This window comes from Ciconia boyciana, chromosome 11 (genome assembly GCF_034638445.1).
Source record: "Ciconia boyciana chromosome 11, ASM3463844v1, whole genome shotgun sequence".
In the NCBI taxonomy this organism is placed as follows: Eukaryota; Metazoa; Chordata; class Aves; order Ciconiiformes; family Ciconiidae; genus Ciconia; species Ciconia boyciana.
This window is the reverse complement of record NC_132944.1, coordinates 4,540,624-4,563,877: the sequence shown is the minus strand read 5'-3', so window position 1 is coordinate 4,563,877 and position 23,254 is coordinate 4,540,624. Positions and strand designations below refer to the sequence as shown.

Below are 23,254 nucleotides of genomic sequence, written 5' to 3'. Positions count from 1 at the left end.
GTTTGCTTGACACGTGCCTTCCTCCCCCCCACCCCGGGTGTTTGGTGTTAGCCGGTCCCATGCGGTGCCCCGCCACACCGTGCCGCGTCCCATCCCCACCGGCACGGGCTGTCCCCCACGCGCGTGCCCGCTGCTTGCCTCTCCCGCCTCATTGCATGGCTTCCACCCGGGCGGCCCTGAGTGAAAGATTGACTGTGGTTTGTTTTTGGTTTCCGAAGCCTATCATTTGGGTCAGGAGGAGACAGACTGGTTTGATAAGCCCAGGGAGGCGCGGGCGGAGAGGGTCAGGCACTACGGTGGCCACTCTTCCTCACAGAAGAGACCCCCGGTTAAACACACCTACCACGACTACGACGAGCCCCCTGATGAGGACCCGTGGCAGCACAACGACTACCCCCAGCACCGCGAGCACCGGCACCACGGGGAGTACGGGCGCCACGCCGGCACCTCCCGACACGCCGGCGACGAGCCCCCACGCCGCTCAGCCAAGCAGCACTCGCGGGAGCCCGGCCGCCACGAGCCCCGTGGCCACGGTCCGCCGGCCACCCCCAAGAAGGCGCAGCAGCCCGAGCCCCGTGCGCCTGCGCCCTACGGCCCCGGCTCCTCCGAGTACACCCCGCCGTCCCGCCCCACCGCTCACCACCATGGCGCCGAGCCTCCCAAGGCGCAGAAGCCCCCACAGCCACACGGGCCGGCCACCCCAGCACCGAAGCCGGAGCCCCTTGCACACCCGCAGCAGCCGGCGGCCAGGCAGCAGCAGGCAGGGCAGCAGGCGGCATGGCAGCAGCCGGCGGCACGGCAGGCTGCCCAGCCGGCGGCCTTGGCGCAGCCCGAGGCCAGGGGCAGGACACAGGGACCCCCATCGTCCCGGCCACCGCAGCAGCAGCCGGGGCCAGCCCAGGTGGCAGGGAAGGCACCGGCCACGCTCCACGCACAGCCGGGCGGGCACCCAGCACCGGCGGTAAGTAGGGGCTCGGCCGGCTCGGCTGCCTCCCCGGCCCGCGGCTCTGCCAGGGACCAGCCCAGCTGGCCGAGGCCAAGGGCTAGCAGGGGAAGGGTTGGGGACGGGAGCTGTGGGGCAAGGCGTGTCCCACCTGTGTGCCCACCGTGGCTGGCCCTGGGTGCCGCAGGAGCAGCCCGTCCCCTCGAGGGGACCTGGGAGGGGACACCCCTGTGCCCTGGATCCCTTCCTGCCGCTTTTGGGGCTGCGGGGCCGTTTTCCCACAGCGTCAGGGGGTTTCAGTGTCGCCTCCCGGCCCGGGCCACCTGCCAGGAGGGCAAACCCTGAGAGCTGTTTTCCCTGTTCCAGCCGAAAGCAGAGCAGACGGACACATCCAAACCCGCAGCAAAAGTGCCACAGCAGCCAGGGAGAGCGCCCGCGGCACAGCCCCTGGGAGCAGCAGGTCAGTGGCCCCGGTGGCGCGGTGCCGTCCCTGCCGCGCCGGCTGCCTGGCACCCCGGGGGCTTGGCCAAGCCCCCCGGCCGGGCCCGTCCCCCGCTAACAGAGGCTCGCTTTGTCCCCAAGCAGACGGCAAGGCTGGTCCGAGGGCGGCTGGGCCGCGTGGTCCCACCGGGGCAGCCACGGGGCAGCCCGGGGCGGAAGGAGAGAGCGTTTTCTCCAAAATCCTGCCGGGGGGGGCAGCGGAACAAGCAGGCAAACTGACTGAAGGTGAGGGCTGCTCCCAGGGACGGGGCAGCGATGCTTTTCTGCACCGAGACGGGGCCGGGTGCCGCGGGGGTGGCCGGGAGCAGGCGGCGGGATGCGTCGCTCCCACGGTTTGGGGCAAAACCAGCGGTTTGGGGGCTGGGGAGGCGGGCGGCCAGGGCGGCTGCGCCGTGCTGACACCTCTCCCGCCTTCCCCGCAGCGGTGTCAGCTTTCGGCAAGAAGTTCACTTCTTTCTGGTGAGAGAACGGCACAAGGTGAGTGCAGCTGGCGCCGCGCGCTGCGCCGCGGGCTCTCCCTGCCCCGGCCGCGCCCGACGCCCTCCCGCTCCTTCCCGCCACAGGAGTTTGGGAAGCAAGTGGAGATCGAGTTGTTGCAGTGGAAAAACCTATGAAGAAGCCAGTGAATTCAGCACGCGGCGCCAGACTCTGAGTATAACGGTGAGCGTCCAGGGCACAGCCACACACCGGTCTCTTCCATCGCGTCAGTCCCCTCCGGCACACCGGTCCCCTCCGGCGTGCCGTCCCCGGGGCTTCCACAGCACCGCCGTCCCCTTGGCACCCACTGAGCGCTGCCCTGCCACGCTCCCGGCCCCCAGAGTGAGAAGGCCACGGTGCAGCCCCATCCCGTTTGCACTGGGCCGCTCATCCCCCTCCTCGTCCCCGAGCCCCAGCCCCAAGCCACGGCGTGGGGCCTCGGCCTTGTTCCCCAGTCTCGGCAGCGCCGCGTGGGCCGATGCCACGCGGATGCTGGTGCGGACCCTGGGTTTGCGGGGAAGGTTTGGGCGGCCCGAGCTCTGCGCCGGGAGCCCGTCCAGCGCGGGGGCGGCAGCAGCTGCTCTGCCGGCAGTGCCTCTGGCTTGCTGCCGCCCATTCGCTCGGGCCGGTGCTGCCGCTCAGCAGGGTCCCCTCCGCGGGGACATCGCCGCTCAGGCTAACGCCTCTTTCTCTGTCTCTTGCAAGCTTTTGAAAGCAGGGCGATCCCTGGATGCTGGACCAAACGGCAGCCGAGCAGGGGCCTGGCAGATGCCCCGGGGCAGGTGCCCCCCACGCCTGGCGAGCAGCTCCAGCGCGGCACGCGGCGAGCCCCGGCGGCTGCCCCGAGGGGACGGGCCTGATCCAGACCGTTAGGTCAGGCCCCATAGGTGGGCCGCGGCCCTTTCTCAAGATTATACGCAGAGTTGCTCCCTCCGAACCCCAGGTCTGGCCTCTTCATAGGTTTCTTCCGCCCCCCCCCCCCCGCGAGCCGAGGGCTGAGCGCCGTGGGCGCCGCTCCTCCTTCCCGACCCCATCCGCCCCGCCGGGGCCATCCCCGTGCCCCCTGCACTGCGGCCCGCTCCCGGCCCCCCTGGGGAGCCCCCGGAGCGCGTCAGCTAGGACCTAACACTGTTTCACTACCGAAATACGAGGCCATAGGACTCTGACAGGCGTCACAGCCTGCCTTTGCCGACGTGGCCGCCGGCCGGGCACGCGTCCCGGCACACGGTGCCGCCCCGAAGCCATTGGAAGCATTGAAAGGGCCGCGCTCGCCCTCGCCACGCAGCCAGCGCGCCCACCGCCGGGCACCCCTTTTCTTTCAAGAACAGCCTTAATCATCCCACTTTGATTTCTGTGTATACCTCATCCGCACCGGGGGGGGGCACGGGGTGTTGTCGGGGGGGTGTCCTTTTTTCTCAGTTTCTCTGGGTTCATTTTATTTTGGTTTTGGGGTTTTTTTTAAATCTTTCTACCAAATCCTCTTCCCTCTTTGCTTTGTGCGATGAGTTAGCACACGGGCTGTCGTCTGTAGAAGCAATAGAGTGCAGGAGGCTACAAAAGAGCACAAATCCCGTGGAACAAGATCAGGAGAGCTTTGCCTCCGGCAGTATCCTTCCTCTTACTGTGCAATCCAAGTCCTTCTCAAGCCATTTTGCGGGGACACGGGGAGGGCCGGCGCGGTGGCCAGCGGCCAAAGCCCGCTTGCCCCGCCAGGAGGGGGTTCCCCGGGGCGGGGGGGAGGAAGGCAGCCCGAGGAGGGGGCTTACCAGCGTATAGCCGCACGCTGCCCGGGCCCCGCTGCCTCCCCGTGCCGGCGGCACCCCCCAGTGCCCCCCACGGCGGGCGGCAGCCACCCGCTCCCCCGCCTGATGTTCTATGCAACGAAATAACACGACTCCAGAACAAGACCTGTGAATAGCTAATCAGTTCAATGTCGCGCCTAAGGGTTTCATTGCAAAGCGTGCCACCAAGCGACCCGGTAACTACTCTTTATCGACCACCACCCGTGCGTATGAATTCGTGGCATGTTCGACCCACGGAGGGCCACTTTGCCAAAGGGCAGCCCTAGCGCCCGTGACCGTCTGTCCCGTCGTAGAGCATGGCTTGCTACTTCTCTGCACGGTTCCACCTGCCTTTCAGTGCTTGCTGTTCTTTGCCTGGACTTTTTTTTCTTTTCCATCAGTCCATCGCTGTACTGAAAGCTCTTAGCAGATTTATGCACTTGTTATCGAGGACCCGGTCGCCGTGGGAAGCCCACGCTCTGCGGCAGGTCCCTGGCAAGGGGGCTCTGCCCGAGCCCAAGGCAGGGGAAAGGCCGGAGGCCGTGGGATGGGGGGGAGCGCAGCGCTCCCGTGGGGCAGCCCCACGGAGGAGAACCCCAGCCCTGCGCACCCCCACCGCCTCCCCCCGCTGATGACAAGTGCATAGCCTGAGGGTGCCTCCTCCTCCGGGACCCCGGCCCCCGCCGCTCCTCGCGCTGTAAATACTTGTACAGTGTGTAAATCGCACGCGGGACCGAGACCCCCGCCGGGGCCCGTCTTGGCGCCCGAGCGCATCCGCCACCTCGCCTCCGCGCCCACCCCGCGGGGCCGGGCCCCCAGCCCGAATCGCGGCAGTCTGCTGGCCGGGGCGGGGGGACGGAGCATGCAACGACGAAGGGCCGAGCGCGGCCAGGTGCCGTTTCCAGCGGTAAGTGCGATGCCGGGTGCGCTCCCTCTGAACATTGTGACGGTGTGCGTGTCTGCTGTGCTCTGTGCCACCCGTAGTGACCCCGTACCGTGCCGTACCGTGCCGTACCGTGCCGTACCGCCCCCGCCGCTGTGTCGTGACTCCCTCCCAGAAGCTGCCCCCTCACCAGGTGTTTCTGTGGGAACAGAATAAAAAGGACTTGACACAAACCCCGGACTGGCCCCGCTTCCTGCCTGCGGCGAGAGGGGCGGGGGGGGCGTGGACCCCCGGCACGGTGGGGGCGGCCGGGCTGGGAGCCCTGCGGGCCTGGCTGGCACCAAGCTCCCGCGGGCTCCACGGCCGGCACCCGGGGCTGCTGGGCGGGGGGGTCCCTCTGGGCCCCAAGGGCCCGATTCCCGCCCCCCCCCCCCCCCCGGCCGGGCTGCTGGGCTGGGGGGTCCCTGTGGGCCCCAAGGGCCCGGTCCCCCCGGCCTGCACACGGAGCCCCTGTGCCGCAGACACCTGCTGGGGAAGCCACTGCGGGGCGGCCCAGAGGCTGCGGGGCCGCGCCCTAGCCCCTGGGTACGGCCTCGGACGGGGGCCCGCGGGTGAACCGGTGTCTCCGGGCTGGAGCGGCCGCCGGCGGAGAGCGGGGCCGGGCCGGGCCGGGGAGAGGCGCCGACCCCGGCCCCTGCCCCGAGGCCTCCGCCCGCGGCGCCGCCCGCGCCCACCGGGGGGCGCCGCAGCGCGGGCGGCTGCCCGAGCGCAGCAGCCAATGGGAGGTGCCGCACGCCGCCGGCCCCGCCCCCGTCCCGGAAGTGCTGCCGCTGGCCCCGCCCCGCCTCGCCGCCGCGACATGGAGCCGCCGGTGAGGGGCTGCGGGGGGGGGAGGGGTCCGGTGACGTCACTGCCCCGGGAGTCCGCCCGCCCGCCCTGCCCCGCGCCCCCTCTTTGCCGCCCCGGGAGCCCCGTCCCGGGCACTGCCCCCTCCTCGCCCCGCCCGGTGAGCCCCGGCACCCGCCTGCCCCCGGTGCTCCGGTAACTGCCCCGGCTCCGCACCCCGGGGCTGCCCCCTTGTCGCAGTAACTGCCCCCGGCACCTTCCTGATCCCCCATGTACCCCGTAACTGCCCCCGGTACTCTCGTACCCACCGGTACCCCAGTAGCTGCCCCGGCTCCGCATCCCTGGGGCTGCCCCCGTCCCCCGTAGCTGCCCCGGCGCCCTCCCACCCCCGTACCCCAGTAAGTGCCCCGGCTCTGCACCCCGGCACCCCAGTGCCCCCGGCACCCTCCCGCCCCCCGTACCCCAGTAACTGCCCCGGCTCTGCACCCCGGCACCCTCCCGCCCCCCGTACCCCAGTAAGTGCCCCGGCTCTGCACCCCCGGCACTGCCCCGGAACCCCGGCCCCGCCCCCCGCAGTAACTGCCCCAGTACCCTCCTGATCCCCCCTAGGGTACCAGTAAGTGCCCCCTGGCACCCCCCCCACTGCTACCCCAGCCACTGCCCCAGCTCTACACCCCAGTCCTGCCCCGGCGCTGCAGTGACTGTCCCGGAGCCCTGCACCCCACCTACACCCCAGTAGCTGCCCTGGCGGCGCACCCCCGGGCAGTGCCCCCCGGTAAAACTGTCCCGGCTCCGCACCCCTGGTACTCCAGTAACTGCCCCCGCTACCCTCCTAATCCCCCCCACGTACCTGGTGCCCCAGTAACTGCCCCTGTGCCCCGCCGCTCCCCGGTTATTGCCCCCCTGCGCCCCAGCACGGCCCTGCACCCCCAGCCAGCCCAGCGGGTCCCACAGGTGCTGCCGAGCACGGAGGAGATGGTGGAGCTGTACCGGGAGCTGAGCCGGCACCCGGGGCTCAGCGCCGCCTGCCTCGGCCCCGACGTCACCACCCAGTACGGGGGCAAGTACTGCAGCCTCTACACCGGTATGGGGATGGGGCGGGCCCTGGGGCTGTCGGGGGGTCTCCGCCTGCCCGGTGGGGACGCGGCGGGCGTCCTCACCGTGCTCCTCGCAGAGTGGTCGCAGCGGGACCTGGCGCGGGCCGAGAACGTCAAGTTCTGCCGCCAGTACCTGATCTTCCACGACGGGGCCTCCGTCGTCTACTCGGGGCCCGCTGGCACCTGCTCTGAGATCAAGGACGAGTGAGTCCCATCCCGTCCCATCCCATCCCCCGCGCCGGTGTCCCCTCGGGGTGCCGATGGTGGGGGGTGACGGGCGCCCACCCGCCCGCAGGCTGCTGAGCCGGGAGTCCCCCAGCGGGGCACTGAAGGCCGTCCTGCGCAAGGTCCCGGGCAAGGAGAAGGAGAAGCAGTTCCTGGAGGTGAGGAGGGGGCCGGGGGGGGCCGGATCCACGCTGGGGCTCAGGGCCGGGTCCACGCTGCGGCTCGGGGCCGCCCCGGCATCTCTGCCCCCAGGTCTGGGATCAGAACCGCAAGGTGAAGAGCATCGACCTGACGGCGCTGGACAAGCACGGCAGCGTCTACGACGACGGTGAGGGGACGAGGGACGCCAGGGGACGTGGGGTCCTGGGGGGACCTGGGGTCCTGGGGACGGGGTGGCTGGTGTCTGACCCGCCCCTGCAGACCAGTTTGGCTGCCTGGCCTGGTCGCACTCGGAGACCCACCTGCTCTACGTGGCGGAGAAGAAGCGTCCCAAGGCCGAGTCCTTCTTCCAGAGCAAGGCCCCCGAGCTGGGCGCCTCCGACGAGGACGTGGGGTGCCCCAAGAAGGATGACACGCCCCTCAAGGTGGGGTCCCCCCGCCCCAGGCCGGGGGGGGCCGGTGGGGCGGCCGTGGGGCTGACAGGGCTGTGCCGCAGGGCGAGCAGTTCGTGTACCGCGAGGACTGGGGGGAGGCGCTGAGCACCCGCAGCGTGCCCGTCCTCTGCGCCCTGGACATCGAGGGCAGCAGTGTCTCCGTGCTGGAGGGCATCCCGGAGCACCTCTCTCCCGGCCAGGTCAGGACGGGGTGCCCTGGGGAACCAGAGCAGGGCAGTTTCGGGGGTCAGCGGCAGGCTGAACCGCTCCCCCCCCCCCTCCCCGCAGGCTTTCTGGTCTCCCGGTGACACTGGCGTGGTGTTCGTGGGCTGGTGGCACGAGCCCTTCCGCCTGGGGCTGCGGCACTGCACCAACCGCCGGTGAGTCCCCGTGGGACACCCCGCCCCACAGCCAGGCCCCGCGGCCCTGCGGTAACACCCGTCTCTGCCGGCAGGTCGGCACTCTTCTACGTGGACCTGACGGGCGGGAGATGCGGTGAGCGGCACGCGCCCCAGCCTCGCCGGCACCCCGGCTCCCTGCAGCCCCTCACCATCCCCTCGTGCCCGTACAGAGCTGCTCTCTGAGGACACCAGGGCCGTGTGGTCCCCGCGGCTCAGCCCCGACCGCTGCCGCATCGTCTACCTGGAGAACGATGCCCTGGGCCCCCACCAGCAGTGCAGCCGCCTCCGCATGGTGAGCAGCACCGGGGGGAGCACCGGGAAGGTGCCGGGGCACCCGTGCCGGGGCGGGGGCTGGCAGGAGGGCAGTGGTGCCCCCTCCCCGGGCTGCCATGGGGACGGGCAGGCTGAGACCCTGCAAAACTCGTCCCGTGCCATGTCTCCTGCAGTACGACTGGTACACCAAGCACACCAGCACGGTGCTGGAGGCCGTGCCGCGGCAGGCGTGGGGTGAGTACAGCCCTGGGGGCGGCGAGAGGGGCTCGGGGGGATGCTGAGCACTGCCGCTCTCCTTACAGGTGCCTTTCCGGGCATCTACTGCGGCGCTCTGCCGGGGCTGTGCTGGACGGCCGACAGCCGCAGGCTCGTGTTGGATACGGCCCAGCGCAGCCAGCAGGTGAGGGCTGCTGTGCCGGGACGGCAGGGGGGACGTGGCAGGGCCGGGCCGGGTCAGGGCTCCGCTGGACTCTGCCCTCGTCCCCCTAGGACGTGTTCGTGGTGGACACGGCGACGGGTGCCACGACCTCGCTGACGGCCGGTGAGTGCCAGGCCGGCGGGGCCGTGCCGGTGCCAGGGCTGGGGAGAGGGTCACGCCTGGGGGTCTGACCCCCCCTCCTCCCCAGATGCTCCCCAGGGAAGCTGGTCTGTCCTCACCATCGACCGGGACATCTTGGTGGCCAGGTTCTCCACCCCTAGCTGCCCCCCCACGCTGGTAAGGTGACGCCCCCCTCCTCAGCGCCCACCAGCCCCTCGGTGCGGGCACCGACGCCTCTCCCTGCGCAGAAAGTGGCCGTCCTGCCCGTCGCCGGCTGGGAGGCGCAGGCGCGGTGGGTCTGCCTGCAGGACGCACCCCCCGTGCCCGGCATCAGCTGGGGCATCCGCACCCTGCAGCCCCCGCCAGAGCAGGAGCACCCCCAGTACGGTGAGTGCCCGCGGGGCCGGGCTGGGCTCCGCCGCCCTCGCTGAGCCCTGACACCCCCACCCCGCCTCGGCAGGGGGCCTGGACTTCGATGCCATCCTGCTGCGCCCGAGCGAGGGCCCTGCTGCCCAGAAGCCCCCCCTGGTCGTGATGCCCCATGGTAAGAGCTTGCCCCCCACCGCTGTGCCCCTGCCCCGGCCAGGCAGCGTCACCCCCCTTTGCCTTTGCCGTTCACAGGGGGTCCCCACTCCGTCTTCACGGCCGGATGGATGCTGTACCCGGCAGCGCTCTGCCGCGTGGGCTTTGCCGTGCTGCTGGGTGAGCGATGCCTGCGGGCCGGGGCTGCTGGGTGGGTGGCACGGTGCCCGCAGTGGGGCCAGGGCCGGGGCAGGAAGGGCTCTGATGCCTCCCCCCCACCCCCCAGTAAATTACCGCGGCTCGCTGGGCTTCGGCCAGGACAGCGTGGCCTCCCTGCCAGGCAACGTGGGCACGCAGGATGTGTGCGACGTGCAGGTATGGCCCCGGCGTGCAGTCCTGGGGCACCCGGTACTCCCGCGGGTACCCCCAAGGAGGGAAAGCGGGGCCAGCTGCCTCAGCGGGTGTCCCCCGTGGTGGCAGCTCTGTGTGGAGCGGGTGCTGCAGGAGGAGTCGCTGGACGCCAGCCGGGTGGCACTGGTGGGTGGCTCGCACGGGGGCTTCCTGGCGTGCCACCTCCTCGGCCAGTTCCCCGACACCTACCACGCCTGCGTGGTCCGCAACCCCGTGGTGAACATCGCCTCCATGGTGGCTGCCACTGACATCCCTGACTGGTGAGTACCGCCGCCCCGGCCCCCTCCGCCCTGGCCCTGCACGCGCCCCCGTCCCTCTCGCCCGCAGGTGCCTGACGGAGACAGGGCTGCCCTACGCGCCCGACACACTGCCGGACCCGGCCCAGTGGACGGAGATGCTGCACAAGTCACCTATGCGCTACGTCGACCGGGTACGTCCCCATCCCCGTCCCCGTCCCCACCAGCAGTGCCAGCGCTGAGGCTGTGCCGCTCCTGCAGGTCCGCGCGCCCGTGCTGCTGATGCTGGGGGAGGATGACCGGCGCGTGCCCCCCAAGCAGGGGCTGGAGTATTACCGTGCCCTCAAGGCCCGGGGGATCCCCACGCGGTGAGCGAGGTGCTGGGTGCCCGGGTGGGGGGGTGTGGACATGGCGCTCACCCCCCTCTCCCCCCCAGGCTGCTCTGGTACCCGGGGAACAACCACGCGCTGGCCGGCGTCGAGGCTGAAGCCGACGGCTTCATGAACATGGTGCTGTGGCTGCTCCAGCACCTGCGGTGCTAACGACCCCCTGCCGCTGCCGGCCCCCAATAAATGATGTAGCTCAGCACCCCATGCGTCTTCGACGGTGGTGCCGGCACCAGCGTCGCCTCTGCTCCCCGTGCCCCAGGGGCTCGTGGCCACTGGTTCCTTCTCCCGTGCGGGTCGGCGCTTGCGCTGCCAGGGATGCAGCGTGGCACGGCAGAGGGTGAACGGGCTCGGTGGGCAGCGCGGTGGGCGGCGCGGGGCAGCTGGAGGGCCGGCGCTGGCCAGGCCCCTCGCGCCAGGCTGCTCGCGCATGCCTTGGCAGCCCGCCCGCTGCCGAGCGGCAGGCGCCGGCGGCCCAGCGCGGCGGAGCAAGGCCCCATGGCCTCGGGGACCGAGCGGGGAGCAGAGGTGGGCGAGGGGGCCCGAGGGGGCCGCGTGGGTGGGCACAGCCCCGTTTTGGCGGCGTGGGCACAGGCAGAGGGGTGAGCTCGCCCCCCGCCAGCGTGCCTCTGCCTCCTCCGCCCAGGCGGCCGGCGGCCCCGCTGCCTGCTACCGGGAGCTGAGCCGGTTCCCTGCCGTCACCCATGCCGCCCTCGGGGCCACCGCGGGGGGACAGACTTTCCTGCTCTACACCGGTGAGTTGCAGGCTCGGCCACCCCGGCGCTTTCGGCCCACGGGGCCGTTGCGAGGGGTCACTGACGGCCCCCTCCCGCAGAGTGCAGCCGGCCCGACCTGCCCCGCCGCCGGCTCCTGCGCTTCAGCCGCCACTACAGCCTGCGGCACACGGGCAGCGGCGGCCTCGCTGTCAGCCGAGCAGCGCTCAGCGCCGAGATCCACAACCAGTACGGCATGGATGGGCTGCGGGATGGGGTGGTGTGGCCGGTGCCCGTGACATGGCTGGTGCCCACGGCATGGCCAGTGCCTGCAGCGTGCCGCTCACCGCAGCCTCCCGCCCTCCTGCCCTCAGGCTCCTCAGCCAGGACTCGCCCACGGGGCAGTACCGTGCCGTGCTCAGCCGCTGCCCGCGGCAGGGCCACGAGCTGCTGGAGGTAACGTGGGCTGTCGCGGCAGCCTCGGGGCTCACCGGGGCGGCTGGAGCACCGGCACGGGGCGGTGGGTGCCGCGGCCATGGTGTGCCGGTGCTGACCCCCATCTCCCCAGGTGTGGGACAGCGGTGGGCGCAGCCACAGCGTGGACCTCACAGCGCTGGGGAAGCACGGGGAGGTCTACACGGAGGGTAGGGCCCTTCCCCACACCCCCTGCCCGGGCAAGGGCGGCACGGCTGGTGGCCCTGGTGCCTGGCCGGTGCCCAGCTGTGCCTGCGCCAGGCTACGCTTTGGCACCCTCTCGCTGTGCCAGGGCCCTTCGCCTGCCTGGCCTGGTCCCGCTCGGAGAAGCGGCTGCTCTACGTGGCCGAGAAGAGCCGCCCCAAACCACGGCCCCCCTGCCCCTGGGATGTGCTGGGAGCAGCCAGGCCAGCAGAGGAGGATGAGGATGAAGAGGTGGGTGCCATGTGCCCCATGAGTGAGCTGTGCGCCCCATGAGTGAGCTGTGCACCCCACGAGCGTGCTGTGCACCCCGTGAACATGCTGTGTGCACCCCATAACTGTGCTGTGCACCCCATGAGCGTGCTGTGCACCCTGGGAGTGTGTTGTGCACGCTGTGAGCGCAGCACGTGCCCCGTGAGCGTGCCGTGCCCCCCATAAGTATGCTATGTGCCCCATGAGCATGCTCTGCACCTTGTGAATGTGCCATGCATGCTGTGAGCATGCCACGTGCCCCATGAGCACGCCGTGCACCCCATGAGCATGCCATACACCCCACGAGCAGGCCATGCACGAAGCCCCATGTCTGGGGCCGTGGGGCTGACAGGGCTGTGCCACAGGGCGAGCGGTTCGTGTACCGCGAGGACTGGGGGGAGGCGCTGGGCACCCGCAGCGTGCCCGTCCTCTGCGCCCTGGACCTGGAGAGCAGCAGCCTCTCAGTGCTGGAGGGGGTCCCGGAGCACCTCTCCCCTGGCCAGGTCAGGACGGGGTGCAGGGAGAGCCCTGGGGGGGCCAGCCTGGGTCTGTGGGACGAGCCCGGCTGTTGCACAGGCCCTGTGGTCCCCGGATGACCGCGGTGTGGTGTTCGTGGGCTGGTGGCACGAGCCCTTCCGCCTAGGGCTGAGCGCCTGCTCCAACAGGAGGTGAGTCCCCCCGGCACCCAGCGCCGTGCCAGGATGCCCGCCCTGTGCCGGGGGCTCGGCACGGCCGTGGGGCTCCAGCCTGACCCACGCCTCTTCCCCAGGTCGGGGATTTTCCACCTGGACCTGGCCGGTGGGCACTGCGGTGAGCACCGGGGACACGGGGGGTGCCCTGGGTCCCGGGGGTCCCGGGTTGCTGACCCCCTGCCGCCCACAGAGCTGCTGTCAGCTGAGTGTGGTGCCGCCTGCTCCCCCCGGCTGAGCCCCGATGGCCGGCGCCTGCTCTACCTGCAGGGGGGCCTGGGGGGACCCCACCGGCAGTGCCTGCAGCTGCGCATGGTGAGCAGGGCCCTGCGGGCACCGGGCATGGCTGTGCCACCCTGTGCTGCTGGCGCAGGACCCAGCCCAGGATGTCACAGCCTCTCACCGTGCCCGGCTGGGACGGGGGGATGGGCTCGTCCCTCAATCTCCCTGCCTCAGTTTCCCTGGTGGGGGCTTGTCCCCGACCACTGGCTCTCCCCAGCTCACCTGGCAAACGAGGCAGTCGGTGACGGTGCTCGATGTGGTGTGGGAGCCCACAGAGGGTGAGCGTGGCACAGCAGGCAGGGCTGGGCGCCGCCGCGGGGCTGGGACCCCCGCCACGCTGGGTGCCCACGGTCTCGTCTCACCAGCGCCCTGCCCCGTTTGCAGCCTTTGCCGGGCTCTACACCGAAACGCTGCCGCTGCGGTGCTGGGCGGCTGACAGCCGGCGAGCCGTGCTGGGCACCCCGCAGCGGAGCCGCACGGTGAGCCCTGGGGATGGGGCAGGGGGATGGGGACACGGCCCCCGCGCCCCGCGGTGACACGGCCGTCTGTGCTCTGCCCCCTCCCAGGACCTGCTGCTCGTGGACACGGAGGCGGCCACCGTCACCAACCTGACCGCAGGTTTGTGGCGCCGGGCTGCCCGTGGTGCCCCGGCGAGCATCGGTAAGTGCTGGCACGCTCTCCGTCCCCAGGGTTGCCCGAAGGGTGCTGGGAGCTGCTCACCCTCCAGTGGGACCTGCTGGTGGCCACCTGCTCGGCCCCGCACCGCCCTCCCAGCCTGGTGAGCAGAGCCCCGGCACCGCGCGGCACCGCGTGATACGGCACGGCGGTGTGCAGCCGGGCATAGCGTGGCGTGGCACGGCATAAGCAGGCGCAGCATGGCGTGGTTTTGGCATTGACCCTGGCTGGAGGCCACGTGCCACCGAAGCCGCTCTGTCGCTGCCCTCCTCAGCTGGACGGGAGGGAAAATATAACGAAAGGCTCGTGGTCGAGATAAGGGCAGGGAGAGATCACTCGGCAATTACCACCACGGGCAAAACATATTCGACTTGGGGAAAAATTAATTTATTACCAATCAAATTGGAGTAGGATAATGAGAAATAAAAAACAACTTTTAAAACACCTTCCCCCCACCCCTCCCTTCTTCCCGGGCTCAACTTCACTCCCGATTTCTCTCCCTCCTCCCCCCATGGCGCAGGGGAATGGGGGCTGCGGTCGGTCCATCGCTCTTTGTCTCTGCCGCTCCTTCCTCCGCAGGGGAGGACTCCTCACACTCCTCCCTGCTCCAGCGTGGGGTCCCTCCCACGGGAGACAGTCCTCCATGAACTGCTCCAACGTGGGGCCTTCCCGCGGGCTGCGGTTCTCCAGACTGCTCCAGCGTGGGTCCCTTCCACGGGTGCAGTCCTTCAGGAGCAGACTGCTCCGGCGCGGGGGGTCACAAGCCCTGCCAGCAAACCTGCTCCAGCCTGGGCTCCTCTCTCCGCGGGGCCACAGCTCTGCCGGGAGCCTGCTCCAGCGCGGGCTTCCCACGGGGTCACAGCCTCCTTCGGGCACCCACCTGCTCCGGCATGGACCTCCACGGGCTGCAGTGGATATCTGCTCCACCGTGGACCTCCACGGGCTGCAGTGGATATCTGCTCCGGCGTGGACCTCCACGGGCTGCAGGGGATATCTGCTCCACCGTGGACCTCCACGGGCTGCAGTGGATATCTGCTCCACCGTGGACCTCCACGGGCTGCAGTGGATATCTGCTCCGGCATGGGGCCCTCCACGGGCTGCAGTGGATATCTGCTCCACCGTGGACCTCCACGGGCTGCAGGGGATATCTGCTCCACCGTGGACCTCCACGGGCTGCAGTGGATACCTGCTCCACCGTGGACCTCCACGGGCTGCAGGGGATACCTGCTCCACCGTGGACCTCCACAGGCTGCAGGGACAGCCTGCCTCACCATGGTCTGCACCAGGGGCTGCAGGGGAATCTCTGCTCCGGCGCCTGGAGCACCTCCTGCCCTCCTCCTTCACTGCCCTGGGTGTCTGCAGGGTTGTTCCTCTCACATATTCTCACTCCTCTCTCTGGCTGCAGTTGTGCAGGATTTTTCCCCCTTCTTAAATACGTTATCCCAGCGGTGCTACCACCGTCGCTGATGGGCTCGGCCTTGGCCAGCAGCGGGTCTGTCTTGGAGCCGGCTGGCACTGGCTCTATTGGACATGGGGGAAGCTTCTAGCAGCTTCTCACAGAAGCCACCCCTGTAGCCGCCCCCGCTACTAAAACCTGGCCACACAAACCCAATACACATGGCAAAGCGTGGTGTGGCGCAGCACGGCGTGGTGTGGCACGGCATGACACAGCCAGGCACAGCTCAGGACAGCGTGGCACAGCCCAGCATGGCGTGGCACAGCCAGATCCAGCATGGCATTGCGTGGCACAGTGTGGCAAGGCACAGCAGAGCCTGGCGTGGCCAGGAGCGGTGCAGCGTGGCATAGCCCAGCATGCCAAGGCCAGGTACAGCATAGCATGGCCAAGGACAAGCACAGCATGGCACGGAGCAGTATGACCGGGCACAGCGTGGCACATCCATGCATGGCACGGGATGGCACAGCACAGCACGGCATGATGCGGCACAGCACCGGACGGCACCGCAGAGCACCGGAGAGCTGGGACCGCGAGCACATTGGGGCCGATTACGCCCCGGCAGGGGCAAGCTGCCCTGGGGCAGGGGTGCCCTGGTGCCACCCGGTGCTCGTCCCCAGGTGGTGGCGGTGCTGCCGCCGGCAGGCCGGGAGCTGCCCCTTCGCTGGGTGCCGGTGGAGGATGCCCCGACGGTGCCTGGTGTCACCTGGAAGACCCTGACCGTCCGGCCACCCTGCAGCGGGCAAAGCCCCACCACGCACGGTGAGCGCCCGGGGGTCCCCGCAGCACCTGGGTGCCGCCTGGGTGTCGGGGACCCTTGGGTGTGGGGGGTGGGCAGGGTGCCGGGTGCCCAGGGTGGTGGGTGCTGAGTGGGACCCCTTCCCTGGCACAGGAACCCAGGCCTTCGAGGCTCTGCTGCTGAGCCCACCGGAGAGCACAGCACCGCACCCCCTCGTCGTGTGCCCCCACGGTGAGTGAGGGGACAGCGGGGACGCCCCGGTGGCCCTGGTCGCACCCTGGGTGACATCCCCGCCGGCCCCAGGTGGCCCCCACGCTGTCTTTGACGCCCGCTGGCGCCCAAGCATGGCCGCGCTGTGCTGGCTGGGCTTCGCCGTGCTCCTGGGTGAGTGCCGGGGAGCCCAGGGATGTGTCGTCCCCGTGCCCCGCCGGGGACACGGCACCCATGGCCCCCCTCTCCCCAGTGAACTACCGCGGCTCCCTGGGCTTTGGTCAGGCTGGCATCAGCTCCCTGCTCGCCCGCGTGGGTGAGCAGGATGTGGCGGACACCCAGGTGAGGGGTGCTGGGCCGGGGGGTGCCGGGAGGTGCTGCCGGGGGGTGCTGCCGGTGGGGTGCTGATGGCGGGTGCCGCACGGGTGCAGCTGGCGGTGGAGCAGGCGCTGCGCAGCGAGCCCCTGGACCCGCGCCGCCTGGCTCTGCTGGCTGGCTCCCACGGAGCTTTCATCGCCCTCCACCTCCTTGCCCGTGAGCCCGAGCGCTACCAAGCCTGCGCCCTGCGCAGCCCGGTCTCCAACCTGCCCGCGCTGCTGGGCACCTCCGACATCCCCGACTGGTGAGTGCCACCCCCCACCCCGTACCGTGCCGTGCCGCGTCCCCACAGCACCCGCCACCACCTCCATGCCGCAGGCGCTACGTCTCCCTGGGCCTGCCCTACTCCTTCGAGCGGGTGCCCCGTGCCGAGGAGGTGGCTGCCATGCTGCTGCGCTCGCCCATCGCCCAGGCGGCCCGGGTAAGGCAGGGGCAGGACGGGTGCGGGGTGCCGGGCGTGGGGTGCCGGGCACCCACTGCCGGCCGTGCCGCAGGTGCGGACGCCGGTGCTGCTGTGCGTGGGCGCCCGGGACCGGCGCGTCAGCCCCACGCAGGCACTGGAGCTGTACCGGGTGCTGCGGGCCAGGGGCGTGCCGGTGCGGTGAGTGGGGTGCAGGGGGACGGGGCTGGGCAGGGAGCCCCAGGGCACTGGCTGAGAATCCCCCACCCCACCCCGCAGGCTGCTGTGGTACCCGGCGGGCGGCCACGCGCTGGCCGGCGTGGAGACAGAGGCCGACGTCTTCGGAAACTGCGCCCGCTGGCTCCTCCAGCACCTGGGGCAGCCCCGGCAGGACGGGCCGGGACGGCACAGCCCCTAGTGCCCGCGGTGTCGCTGCGGCTGTGCCAGCCCCGGGGTGACCGCCGGCCCTGGGGACCACACCAGGACCGGAGGAGGACGGAGCGAGCGCAGCCTGGGGCAGGATGGGATGCGAACTGGGGTTTGGGGCTAAATAAACGTGCAAGACCCTGTGCAGCGCCCACCCCCGCGGCCACGGCCGAGCCTTTATTGCGTGCTGGCGGCTGTGCCAGGCTGGGGCTGAGCCGGCTCAGCCCATCTTCATCACCTTGTGGATCCAGTCGACGTAGAGGGAGACACGGACGAAGAGGGCGGGCTGGTCGGTGCGGGCACAGACGCGGGAGGGGATGATGACCCCCTCCAGCACCCAGCAGTCGGCGGTGAGGCAGGCCAGCGGCCCCCCATAATCTCCCTGCGGCACCCAGAGAGCGGCGTCACCGCGGTGCCGGCGCCCACGGGCTCCCCGAGGCAGCAGTCCCCGGCCCGGCTCACCTCACAGGCCCCCACGCCGGCACGCAGTGGGGCGGTGCACAGCTCGCCCTCCTTCAGGCGCCCGCGCAGCGCCGCGTTGCACTCGCCGTGGGCCAGCACAGGCAGCCGTGCCACGTTCAGCACGCTGCTGTCCGCCGTGCCTGCGGGCAGTGAGCACGCGGGGCAGCGGACGCACGGAGAGGGGATGCCACGGCAGGGGGATGGCACGGGCAGGGGGAATGCCGCGGCAGGGGGTGCCACGGGTGGGTGGATGCCACGGGTGGGGCACGCAGCATGCAAGGTGACGCCTTTGCAGGGGGAGCGCCCTCACAGGGGGTACTGCGGGCAGGGGATGCCGTGGGCAGGGGATGCTGTTGCTGGGGAATGGCATGGGCAGGAGGATGCCATGGAAGGGGGATGCCAGGGACCCGGGGATGCTGCGGGCAGGGGGATGCTGCGGGCAGGGGGATGCTCCAAGCAGGGGACGCTGTGGGGCAGGGGATGCTGCAGGCAGGGGGATGCCATGGACATGGGGATGCTGTGGGCAGGGGGATGCCAGTCATTGCAGGAGAATGGCATGGGCAGGGGATGCCATGGCAGGGGACGACACCCTGGCAGGGGCTGCCTGCGGCGGGTACCTTTGGTTTCCCCCCAGCCGGCGATCTCGCAGACGGTGCCTGCGGGCACAACGTAGCGCTCGGGCGGCAGGCAGATCAGGGCCACGCGCCTGTTCAGAGCGGCCGGCCTGCGGCGAGAGGGGGGGGCGGGATGTGGTGCCAGCCCGGCCAGCAGCGGGGTACGGTGGGGGCCGGGGCACGGCCACTCACCTCACCAGCTTCAGCATCACCAGCTGGGACTCGGAGGGGCCGCAGACGATCCGCGCAATGGGGATGGTCTGCTGGTCGGGGTCCCCGGGGCCAGGGTTCTTGAAAAGCGTCCCCAGCTGCACCTCGTAGCCTGCCAGGTCGGCGTCGCTGCGGGATGGGGATGTGAGGGTGCGGGGGGCTCCTGGCACTCCGCGCCCCAGCCCCGGCCTTACCAGGAGGAGAAGCACTGGCGTGTGCTGATCACCCACTGCTCCTTCACCAGGGACCCCCCGCAGAAGTGCACGCCGGCCCTGCAGGGACAGGGGGGTGAGCTCCCGGGGCGGACGCTGGCCGTGGGGCGGTGCAGGCGGGGCGCCTGCTCACCGGTTGCGGATGCTGACGGTCCAGGGCGAGTTGCCAGGCTGGCCGCCGACGATGCGCCCTTTCCGCTGCAGCCTCTCGTCCCGCCGGCCGCACTGCTCGAATGCCACCACATCTGCGCGCAGAGCGGGCGTCAGCCGGGGCCGTGCCACCGGCACTCGCCCCACGGCACTCACCCGGCGCCCACAGGCCCCCACCTGCGTTCTCCAGGACGGAGGGCACCATGCTGCCGGCTGCGGAGAGAAAGCAGAGAGTGGCATCGGGGTGGGACCATTGGGGTGGGGGCACTGGGGACAAAAACCACCCCAGGGCGTTGCCGGGGGCCCCCCTAGCTCTGCAGGGGTTGCGGGTAGGGGCTCACAGCAGGGCTTGATGGCGCAGTAGTCGAAGGGGGTGCGGGGGTCCATGGTGTAGCACCAGGGGCCATGGCTGTCGTTATCGGGGTTGCGGCAGTAGTTCTCCTCCAGGTGTGCCTCAGGGTGGGTGATGGGTGAGATCCTGCCGGGAGGAAGTCACCACCACCATCACTGTCACGATCCCTACATCTCCATCTCCGTCCCCAACCCCGTCTCCATCCCCATCCTCATCCCTGTCCCCACACGTCACCCCCCAGCATGCTCCCTCGCACACTCACTGGGGCACGTGGGGCGCCTGGGCAGCCCAGGGCTGGCAGGTGATGCCCTTGCGCGTCTTGCTGACGTGGCCGCGGTAGCGCTCGCCGTGGCCGTGGTAGCAGTCTGGGGACAGGCAGGGAGGGCTGGAACCCCCGGCAGGCACCCCAGGGGCGGGTGCCCGGGGGCGGCTCACCTTGGGTGCTCAGCTCGTCAGAGCAGCGGCGGATGTGGAAGCAGAAGGCGATGCGGATGGTGGGGCGGGCGGTGAAGCACCACGGTGCCTCCGAGCCGTCGGGGTTGCGGCAGTAGTTCTCCTGCAGGTCCCTGGTGGAGGGGCCGCATGGGTGCCCCCCACCCCAGCCTGCACCCACGGGGCGCTGCCCACTGCCACCCTCCCCAGGTGCACCCCCCCCACCCCCTTACTTGCATGGGTACTTCTCGGGCACAAAGTGGTGCTGGTGGGGCGTTTGGGTGTCCCAGCGCTGGCAGGGGATCCCCGATACGGTGACGTTCACTCGGCCCCGGTAGCCTTCGCCCTTGGCCCTGAAGCAGCTGGTGGTGACATTGAGGGGCCGTGGGCGTTTCTCTGCTTGCGTGGCCGGAGAGGGGCAGAGCGACAGGGTTAGGCTGGCACCCGGGACCCCCGGCCCCAGCCGCGTGGCAACACCAGCGGGGACTTACTGCAGAGGCGGATGCGGCAGTACTCGCGCTCCCGCCTGGGGTCGGTGGTGTAGCACCAGGGCCGCTCGGAGCTGTCGGGGTTGCGGCAGTAGTTGTCGTCCAGCCCCTTGTCGGGGTACCTGTGCCGGAGACGGGGAGCAGCAGTTGAGGGTGGCACCAGCACCCCGGCACCTGGCATGGCCGGGGCGGCTGCGCGCTGCCCGGGGCTGCGGGCCGGTACTTGTCAGGGTGGTAGGGGTGCTTATGTGGGTGCTGCAGGTCCCAGCGCTGGCACTCCGTTCCCGACTCGGTGTGGTCCACAGCACCGCGGTACTCCTCCCCGTTGCAGGTCATGCAGATGGCTGCCGACAGCCGGGGGGGCTCAGTGGGAGGATGGGGACACGGCACGGGGCACCCCCAGGCTGTGGCACTCACCGTCCTCGCACTTCTTGATGCCGCAGCTCTGGTGCCGGATGTTGGGGTCGATGGTGTAACACCACGGGCCCCGCTTGTCCTGATCGGGGTTTCGGCAGTAATTCTCCTCCAGCCCATTGCGGGGGGACGGTAGGAATCTGTGGGAGCGGGGCGGGTAGGAGTGCTGCTGGGAGCCTCTCGCCCCGGGGCCAGCACAGCCACAACGGCTGTGCCACCCCCAGTCGGTGCCATTGCCCCCGCACTGTCCCCATTGCCCCCGTGCTCTCCCCATCGCCCTCACGTTGTCCCCGTTGTCCCCATTGCCCCCACGCTGTCCCCGTTGCCCCCACACTGTCCCCAGCCCGTTCCCCGCTGTCCTGTGCTGTCCGGGGCCACCGACAGGTGCCAGGGGCAGCTGGGGACACGGGGGCACCTGTGATCGTGCGGTGTTGTGGCTTGCCAGTGCTGGCAGCGCAGACCCTTCTCTGTCGTGGCCCGCGTGCCGCGGTAGCTGGTGCCGTCAGCCACAATGCAGTCCCGCAGGTACTCTGGGCAGAGCAGGGGGCCGCGTCAGAGCCCTGGGGCCGAGCTGGGCCGGGGCGCACGGGCAGCGGGGAGCCCCGCACCGGGTGGCCTGTGCCCGGTCTGTGGTGTCCCCGTGCCCCCCCACGGCACCAGCCCACCTTTCTTCTGGTACAGGTCATAGTGGATGTTTTTCTGCAGCTGGACACGGGGTGAGTGCTGGGTCCAGGGCAGCAGCTGGCACAGCTGGCTCTGCCGGTCGCGGTGGAAAGCCCTGGGAGGCACAGCGGGAGCATGGCACGGCACCCTGCGGGGCCAGGGCCCGTGCGGCCCGGGGGGCACACACGCGGGCACCCAGCATCCAAGCGCACAGAGTGACCCCGGTGTCGTGGCCCCCTGCACTCCCACCCGCCCCGCGGTGCTGCCATATCCTGCTCACCGGCAAGCCAGGCTGGCGGTACAGCGCTGGGCACACTGCTCTGCGGGGCCCCGCTCCGGCAGCGGCAGCAGTGGGTCCGCGGGCACTGCCAGCAGCTCGGTGGCTCGCAGGCGCTGGTAGTCGTTGAGGGGTGAGCGGTGGCCTGGGGAGTGCGGCAGGAGCTCAGCGTGCCCGTGGGGGCACAGGGGGGACACCTGGGCCCCATGGAGCATGGGATCCCTGTCCCACGGAGCAAGGGGGTGCTGCTCCATGGAGCGTGGGATGTCTGTCCCATGGAGCGTGGGATCCTTGCCCCTCGGAGCAGGGGGGGTGCTGCCCCATGGAGCACGGGATCCTTGCCCCACAGAGCACAGGACCCTTGCCCCACGGAGCAGGGGGGGTGCTGCCCCATGGAGCGTGGGATGTCTGTCCTATGGAGCGTGGGATCCTTGCCCCTCGGAGCAGGGTGCTCAGCACCCGCTGCAGCCCCCCAGTTCCTGCTACCCCCCTCTGCCGCGGGCCAGGGCAGGGGCCGGCAGGCTCCCGGCCTGGCCCCTGGGCCTGCCTAGGTCCCGCGGTGCTCCACGCCCTCCAGCCCCGCGGCAGCCCCACGGTGGCCCAGCCCGGGGCCCTACCTGAGCCGAGGGCCGCGGCCAGGGCGAGCAGGACACCCAGCACGGGCTGCATAGCGGCGGCCCCGCGTCCCCAGGCTGCCGCAGCGCGGGGCCGGCCCCAGGCAAATATTTGCCCGCGGGCCCGGGGCCAGGCGGGGCCGGGGTCACCCCGCGGCGCGGCCGCACGTGGGGCGCGGGGCGGGGCCTGCAGAGAGGGGGCGGGGCCGGGGGGTGGGGGGGGGGGCGGAGGGAGGCGCGGGGCGGGGCTTGGAGCGGGACCAAACGGGAGCGGAGGGGGCGGCGGGGCGGGGCGACGGGGAGGGCGGGGCCGCGCGGGACGGCCGCAGGGCGCGGGGGGAGGCGGAGCCGCGCGCGGCCAGGTGGGGCGGGGCGGAGGGGGCGGGGCGGGCGCGGGCGCCGGGCGCCGATTGGCCGCGGCGCGCTCGTGCCGCCGGTTGCTAGGCGCCGCGCGCCCCTCCCCCAGGTACGTGCCCGCGCGGGGTCGCGCTCGCGCCGCGCCGCCCGCTCGGTGCGTCGGGGCCGCTGGCGGCGAGAGCCGGCGGGGAGCGGCCTCCGGGCCCGGCCGTCGCACGGTGAGGGGCCGCGGGGACGGGGGGGCCCGGCCTCCGCCCGGCGGCGGCGGCGGCGGCGCCGCGGGGCTGCGGCGGCACCTGCCGGGCCGCCCTGCCCTTGGCCTACCGGGCGGAGCGGGGCCGGGAGCGGCGGCGCGGCCTGGGCAGAGGCGCGGCGGGCGCGGGCCTCCCGGGGCGCGGGCAGCGGGGCGGCCCGGCCCGGCCCGGCGGGGGCGGCCCGCCGCCGCCTCAGCCTCGGCGCGCCTCTCCGCGGCCTGCCGAGGCCGGGCGCGGGCGGCGGCCCGGGCTGGCTGCGGGGTCCGGCCCCGGCGCTGCTGCCCCCGGCTTGCCGCGCTGCCCTCCTCTTCGTTGTTTTCCCGCCGCCCTGTGCCCAGCCCCCGCCGGGGCCGCCGGGTTGGGGCCGTCCGGGGCCTGGGTGGGCGCCGCGCCCGGGGGTGCCCGGCGGGGCCGGCCCTGCCGGCGGGCGGGAGGCGGAGCGGGCCCGGCCCGGGGCACCGAGCGGCTGGGCCGGCTTGGGCTGTACCGGACGAGGCGTGGGGCTTCGCTGCGGCCGCCGGCGGGGGCGGTGGGAGCGGCGCAGGTGCTGGAGGTGGCGGCGGCCGTTCCCCGGCCGTGCCGTGGTTCCTGGCCGTGTGCGCTGGGGCCCGTGGGGGCTGACCGGGCTCGGCCCCGCGGGGCGCGCGGGCCCCTGGCGGCTCTCCCCGCTCACCGGGCCCCGCTCGGCTCCGTGGGAGCGCAGGTGGATTTCCAGGTGTCCGGCGGAGTCTGGCGTCTCTCCGGGCACGC

The 23,254-nt window shown here is 71.6% G+C and overlaps 5 protein-coding genes across 10 annotated transcripts in view; 4 read left to right on the top strand and 1 right to left on the bottom strand.

Moving 5' to 3' along the window:
• Positions 1-2,898, top strand: part of BSN (bassoon presynaptic cytomatrix protein) — a 96,615-nt gene extending 93,717 nt beyond the window's left edge. The window contains exons 7-12 of the mRNA XM_072875699.1: positions 219-961; positions 1,310-1,403; positions 1,526-1,669; positions 1,867-1,921; positions 2,008-2,104; positions 2,627-2,898. Of these exons, the coding sequence (XP_072731800.1) occupies positions 219-961; positions 1,310-1,403; positions 1,526-1,669; positions 1,867-1,907 (1,022 nt within the window). The 3' untranslated portion in view covers positions 1,908-1,921; positions 2,008-2,104; positions 2,627-2,898. The remainder of the gene's footprint in view (positions 1-218; positions 962-1,309; positions 1,404-1,525; positions 1,670-1,866; positions 1,922-2,007; positions 2,105-2,626) is intronic.
• A 2,500-nt stretch (positions 2,899-5,398) lies between these two features.
• Positions 5,399-10,363, top strand: LOC140657933 (acylamino-acid-releasing enzyme-like). Of its 5 annotated transcripts, none has more exons than XM_072875702.1 (22): positions 5,399-5,456; positions 6,386-6,515; positions 6,606-6,732; positions 6,824-6,911; positions 7,006-7,081; positions 7,174-7,337; positions 7,409-7,546; positions 7,635-7,726; positions 7,801-7,841; positions 7,918-8,039; positions 8,194-8,254; positions 8,323-8,420; positions 8,510-8,561; positions 8,647-8,735; positions 8,807-8,945; positions 9,019-9,102; positions 9,180-9,260; positions 9,367-9,455; positions 9,561-9,751; positions 9,819-9,921; positions 9,989-10,095; positions 10,164-10,363. In XM_072875702.1, exons 1-22 carry the CDS (start codon positions 5,445-5,447, stop codon positions 10,267-10,269), a joined length of 2,190 nt encoding a protein of 729 aa, XP_072731803.1. In that variant the 5' UTR covers positions 5,399-5,444; the 3' UTR covers positions 10,270-10,363. The 5 variants fall into 5 exon arrangements, with proteins under 5 accessions (XP_072731803.1, XP_072731802.1, XP_072731805.1 ...); XM_072875701.1 differs by having other exon boundaries at positions 5,427-5,456; positions 6,365-6,515; XM_072875704.1 differs by lacking the exon at positions 5,399-5,456 and adding an exon at positions 5,474-5,591.
• A 47-nt stretch (positions 10,364-10,410) lies between these two features.
• Positions 10,411-17,117, top strand: APEH (acylaminoacyl-peptide hydrolase). The gene is made up of 22 exons (XM_072875700.1): positions 10,411-10,668; positions 10,760-10,868; positions 10,949-11,075; positions 11,201-11,282; positions 11,395-11,470; positions 11,593-11,735; positions 12,119-12,256; positions 12,330-12,421; positions 12,523-12,563; positions 12,636-12,757; positions 12,942-13,002; positions 13,109-13,203; positions 13,291-13,342; positions 13,414-13,502; positions 15,473-15,614; positions 15,745-15,822; positions 15,895-15,975; positions 16,055-16,143; positions 16,233-16,423; positions 16,498-16,600; positions 16,674-16,780; positions 16,859-17,117. Exons 1-22 carry the CDS (start codon positions 10,432-10,434, stop codon positions 16,995-16,997), a joined length of 2,394 nt encoding a protein of 797 aa, XP_072731801.1. The 5' UTR covers positions 10,411-10,431; the 3' UTR covers positions 16,998-17,117.
• Positions 17,118-17,162: 45 nt separating this feature from the next.
• Positions 17,163-22,070, bottom strand: MST1 (macrophage stimulating 1). Of its 2 annotated transcripts, none has more exons than XM_072875749.1 (18): positions 21,897-22,070; positions 21,283-21,424; positions 21,005-21,117; positions 20,755-20,869; positions 20,343-20,479; positions 20,149-20,269; positions 19,929-20,047; positions 19,671-19,836; positions 19,441-19,571; positions 19,268-19,370; positions 18,995-19,131; positions 18,831-18,866; positions 18,637-18,748; positions 18,486-18,563; positions 18,274-18,420; positions 18,085-18,191; positions 17,468-17,607; positions 17,163-17,387 (listed from the first exon to the last, which is right to left on the bottom strand). In XM_072875749.1, the coding sequence occupies exons 1-18, from the start codon at positions 21,946-21,948 to the stop codon at positions 17,226-17,228; spliced, it is 2,118 nt and encodes a 705-aa protein (XP_072731850.1). In that variant the 5' UTR covers positions 21,949-22,070; the 3' UTR covers positions 17,163-17,225. The 2 variants fall into 2 exon arrangements, with proteins under 2 accessions (XP_072731850.1, XP_072731851.1); XM_072875750.1 differs by having other exon boundaries at positions 19,671-19,833.
• Positions 22,071-22,349: 279 nt separating this feature from the next.
• DAG1 (dystroglycan 1) overlaps positions 22,350-23,254 on the top strand; it is a 53,814-nt gene continuing 52,909 nt past the window's right edge. The window contains exon 1 of the mRNA XM_072875745.1: positions 22,350-22,468. The gene's annotated coding sequence lies outside the window, so the exon portion shown is untranslated. The remainder of the gene's footprint in view (positions 22,469-23,254) is intronic.

What these genes read in the sequence shown, in the direction of transcription:
- APEH (XM_072875700.1), top strand. Translation starts at nt 10,432, where the DNA reads ATGCAGCGTGGCACGGCAGAGGGTGAACGGGCTCGGTGGGCAGCGCGG. An exon ending in CCTCGTCGTGTGCCCCCACG is followed by an intron (nt 15,823 to 15,894) that starts GTGAGTGAGGGG and finishes CGCCGGCCCCAG; the next exon opens with GTGGCCCCCACGCTGTCTTT. An exon ending in CCATCGCCCAGGCGGCCCGG is followed by an intron (nt 16,601 to 16,673) that starts GTAAGGCAGGGG and finishes GCCGTGCCGCAG; the next exon opens with GTGCGGACGCCGGTGCTGCT.
- MST1 (XM_072875749.1), bottom strand. Translation starts at nt 21,948, where the DNA reads ATGCAGCCCGTGCTGGGTGTCCTGCTCGCCCTGGCCGCGGCCCTCGGC. An exon ending in CATCAAGAAGTGCGAGGACG is followed by an intron (nt 20,270 to 20,342) that starts GTGAGTGCCACA and finishes GGCTGTCGGCAG; the next exon opens with CCATCTGCATGACCTGCAAC. An exon ending in CCGGCGTGGGGGCCTGTGAG is followed by an intron (nt 17,388 to 17,467) that starts GTGAGCCGGGCC and finishes TGGGTGCCGCAG; the next exon opens with GGAGATTATGGGGGGCCGCT.
- LOC140657933 (XM_072875701.1), top strand. An exon ending in CACGACCTCGCTGACGGCCG is followed by an intron (nt 8,562 to 8,646) that starts GTGAGTGCCAGG and finishes CCTCCTCCCCAG; the next exon opens with ATGCTCCCCAGGGAAGCTGG. An exon ending in AGGATGTGTGCGACGTGCAG is followed by an intron (nt 9,456 to 9,560) that starts GTATGGCCCCGG and finishes CCGTGGTGGCAG; the next exon opens with CTCTGTGTGGAGCGGGTGCT.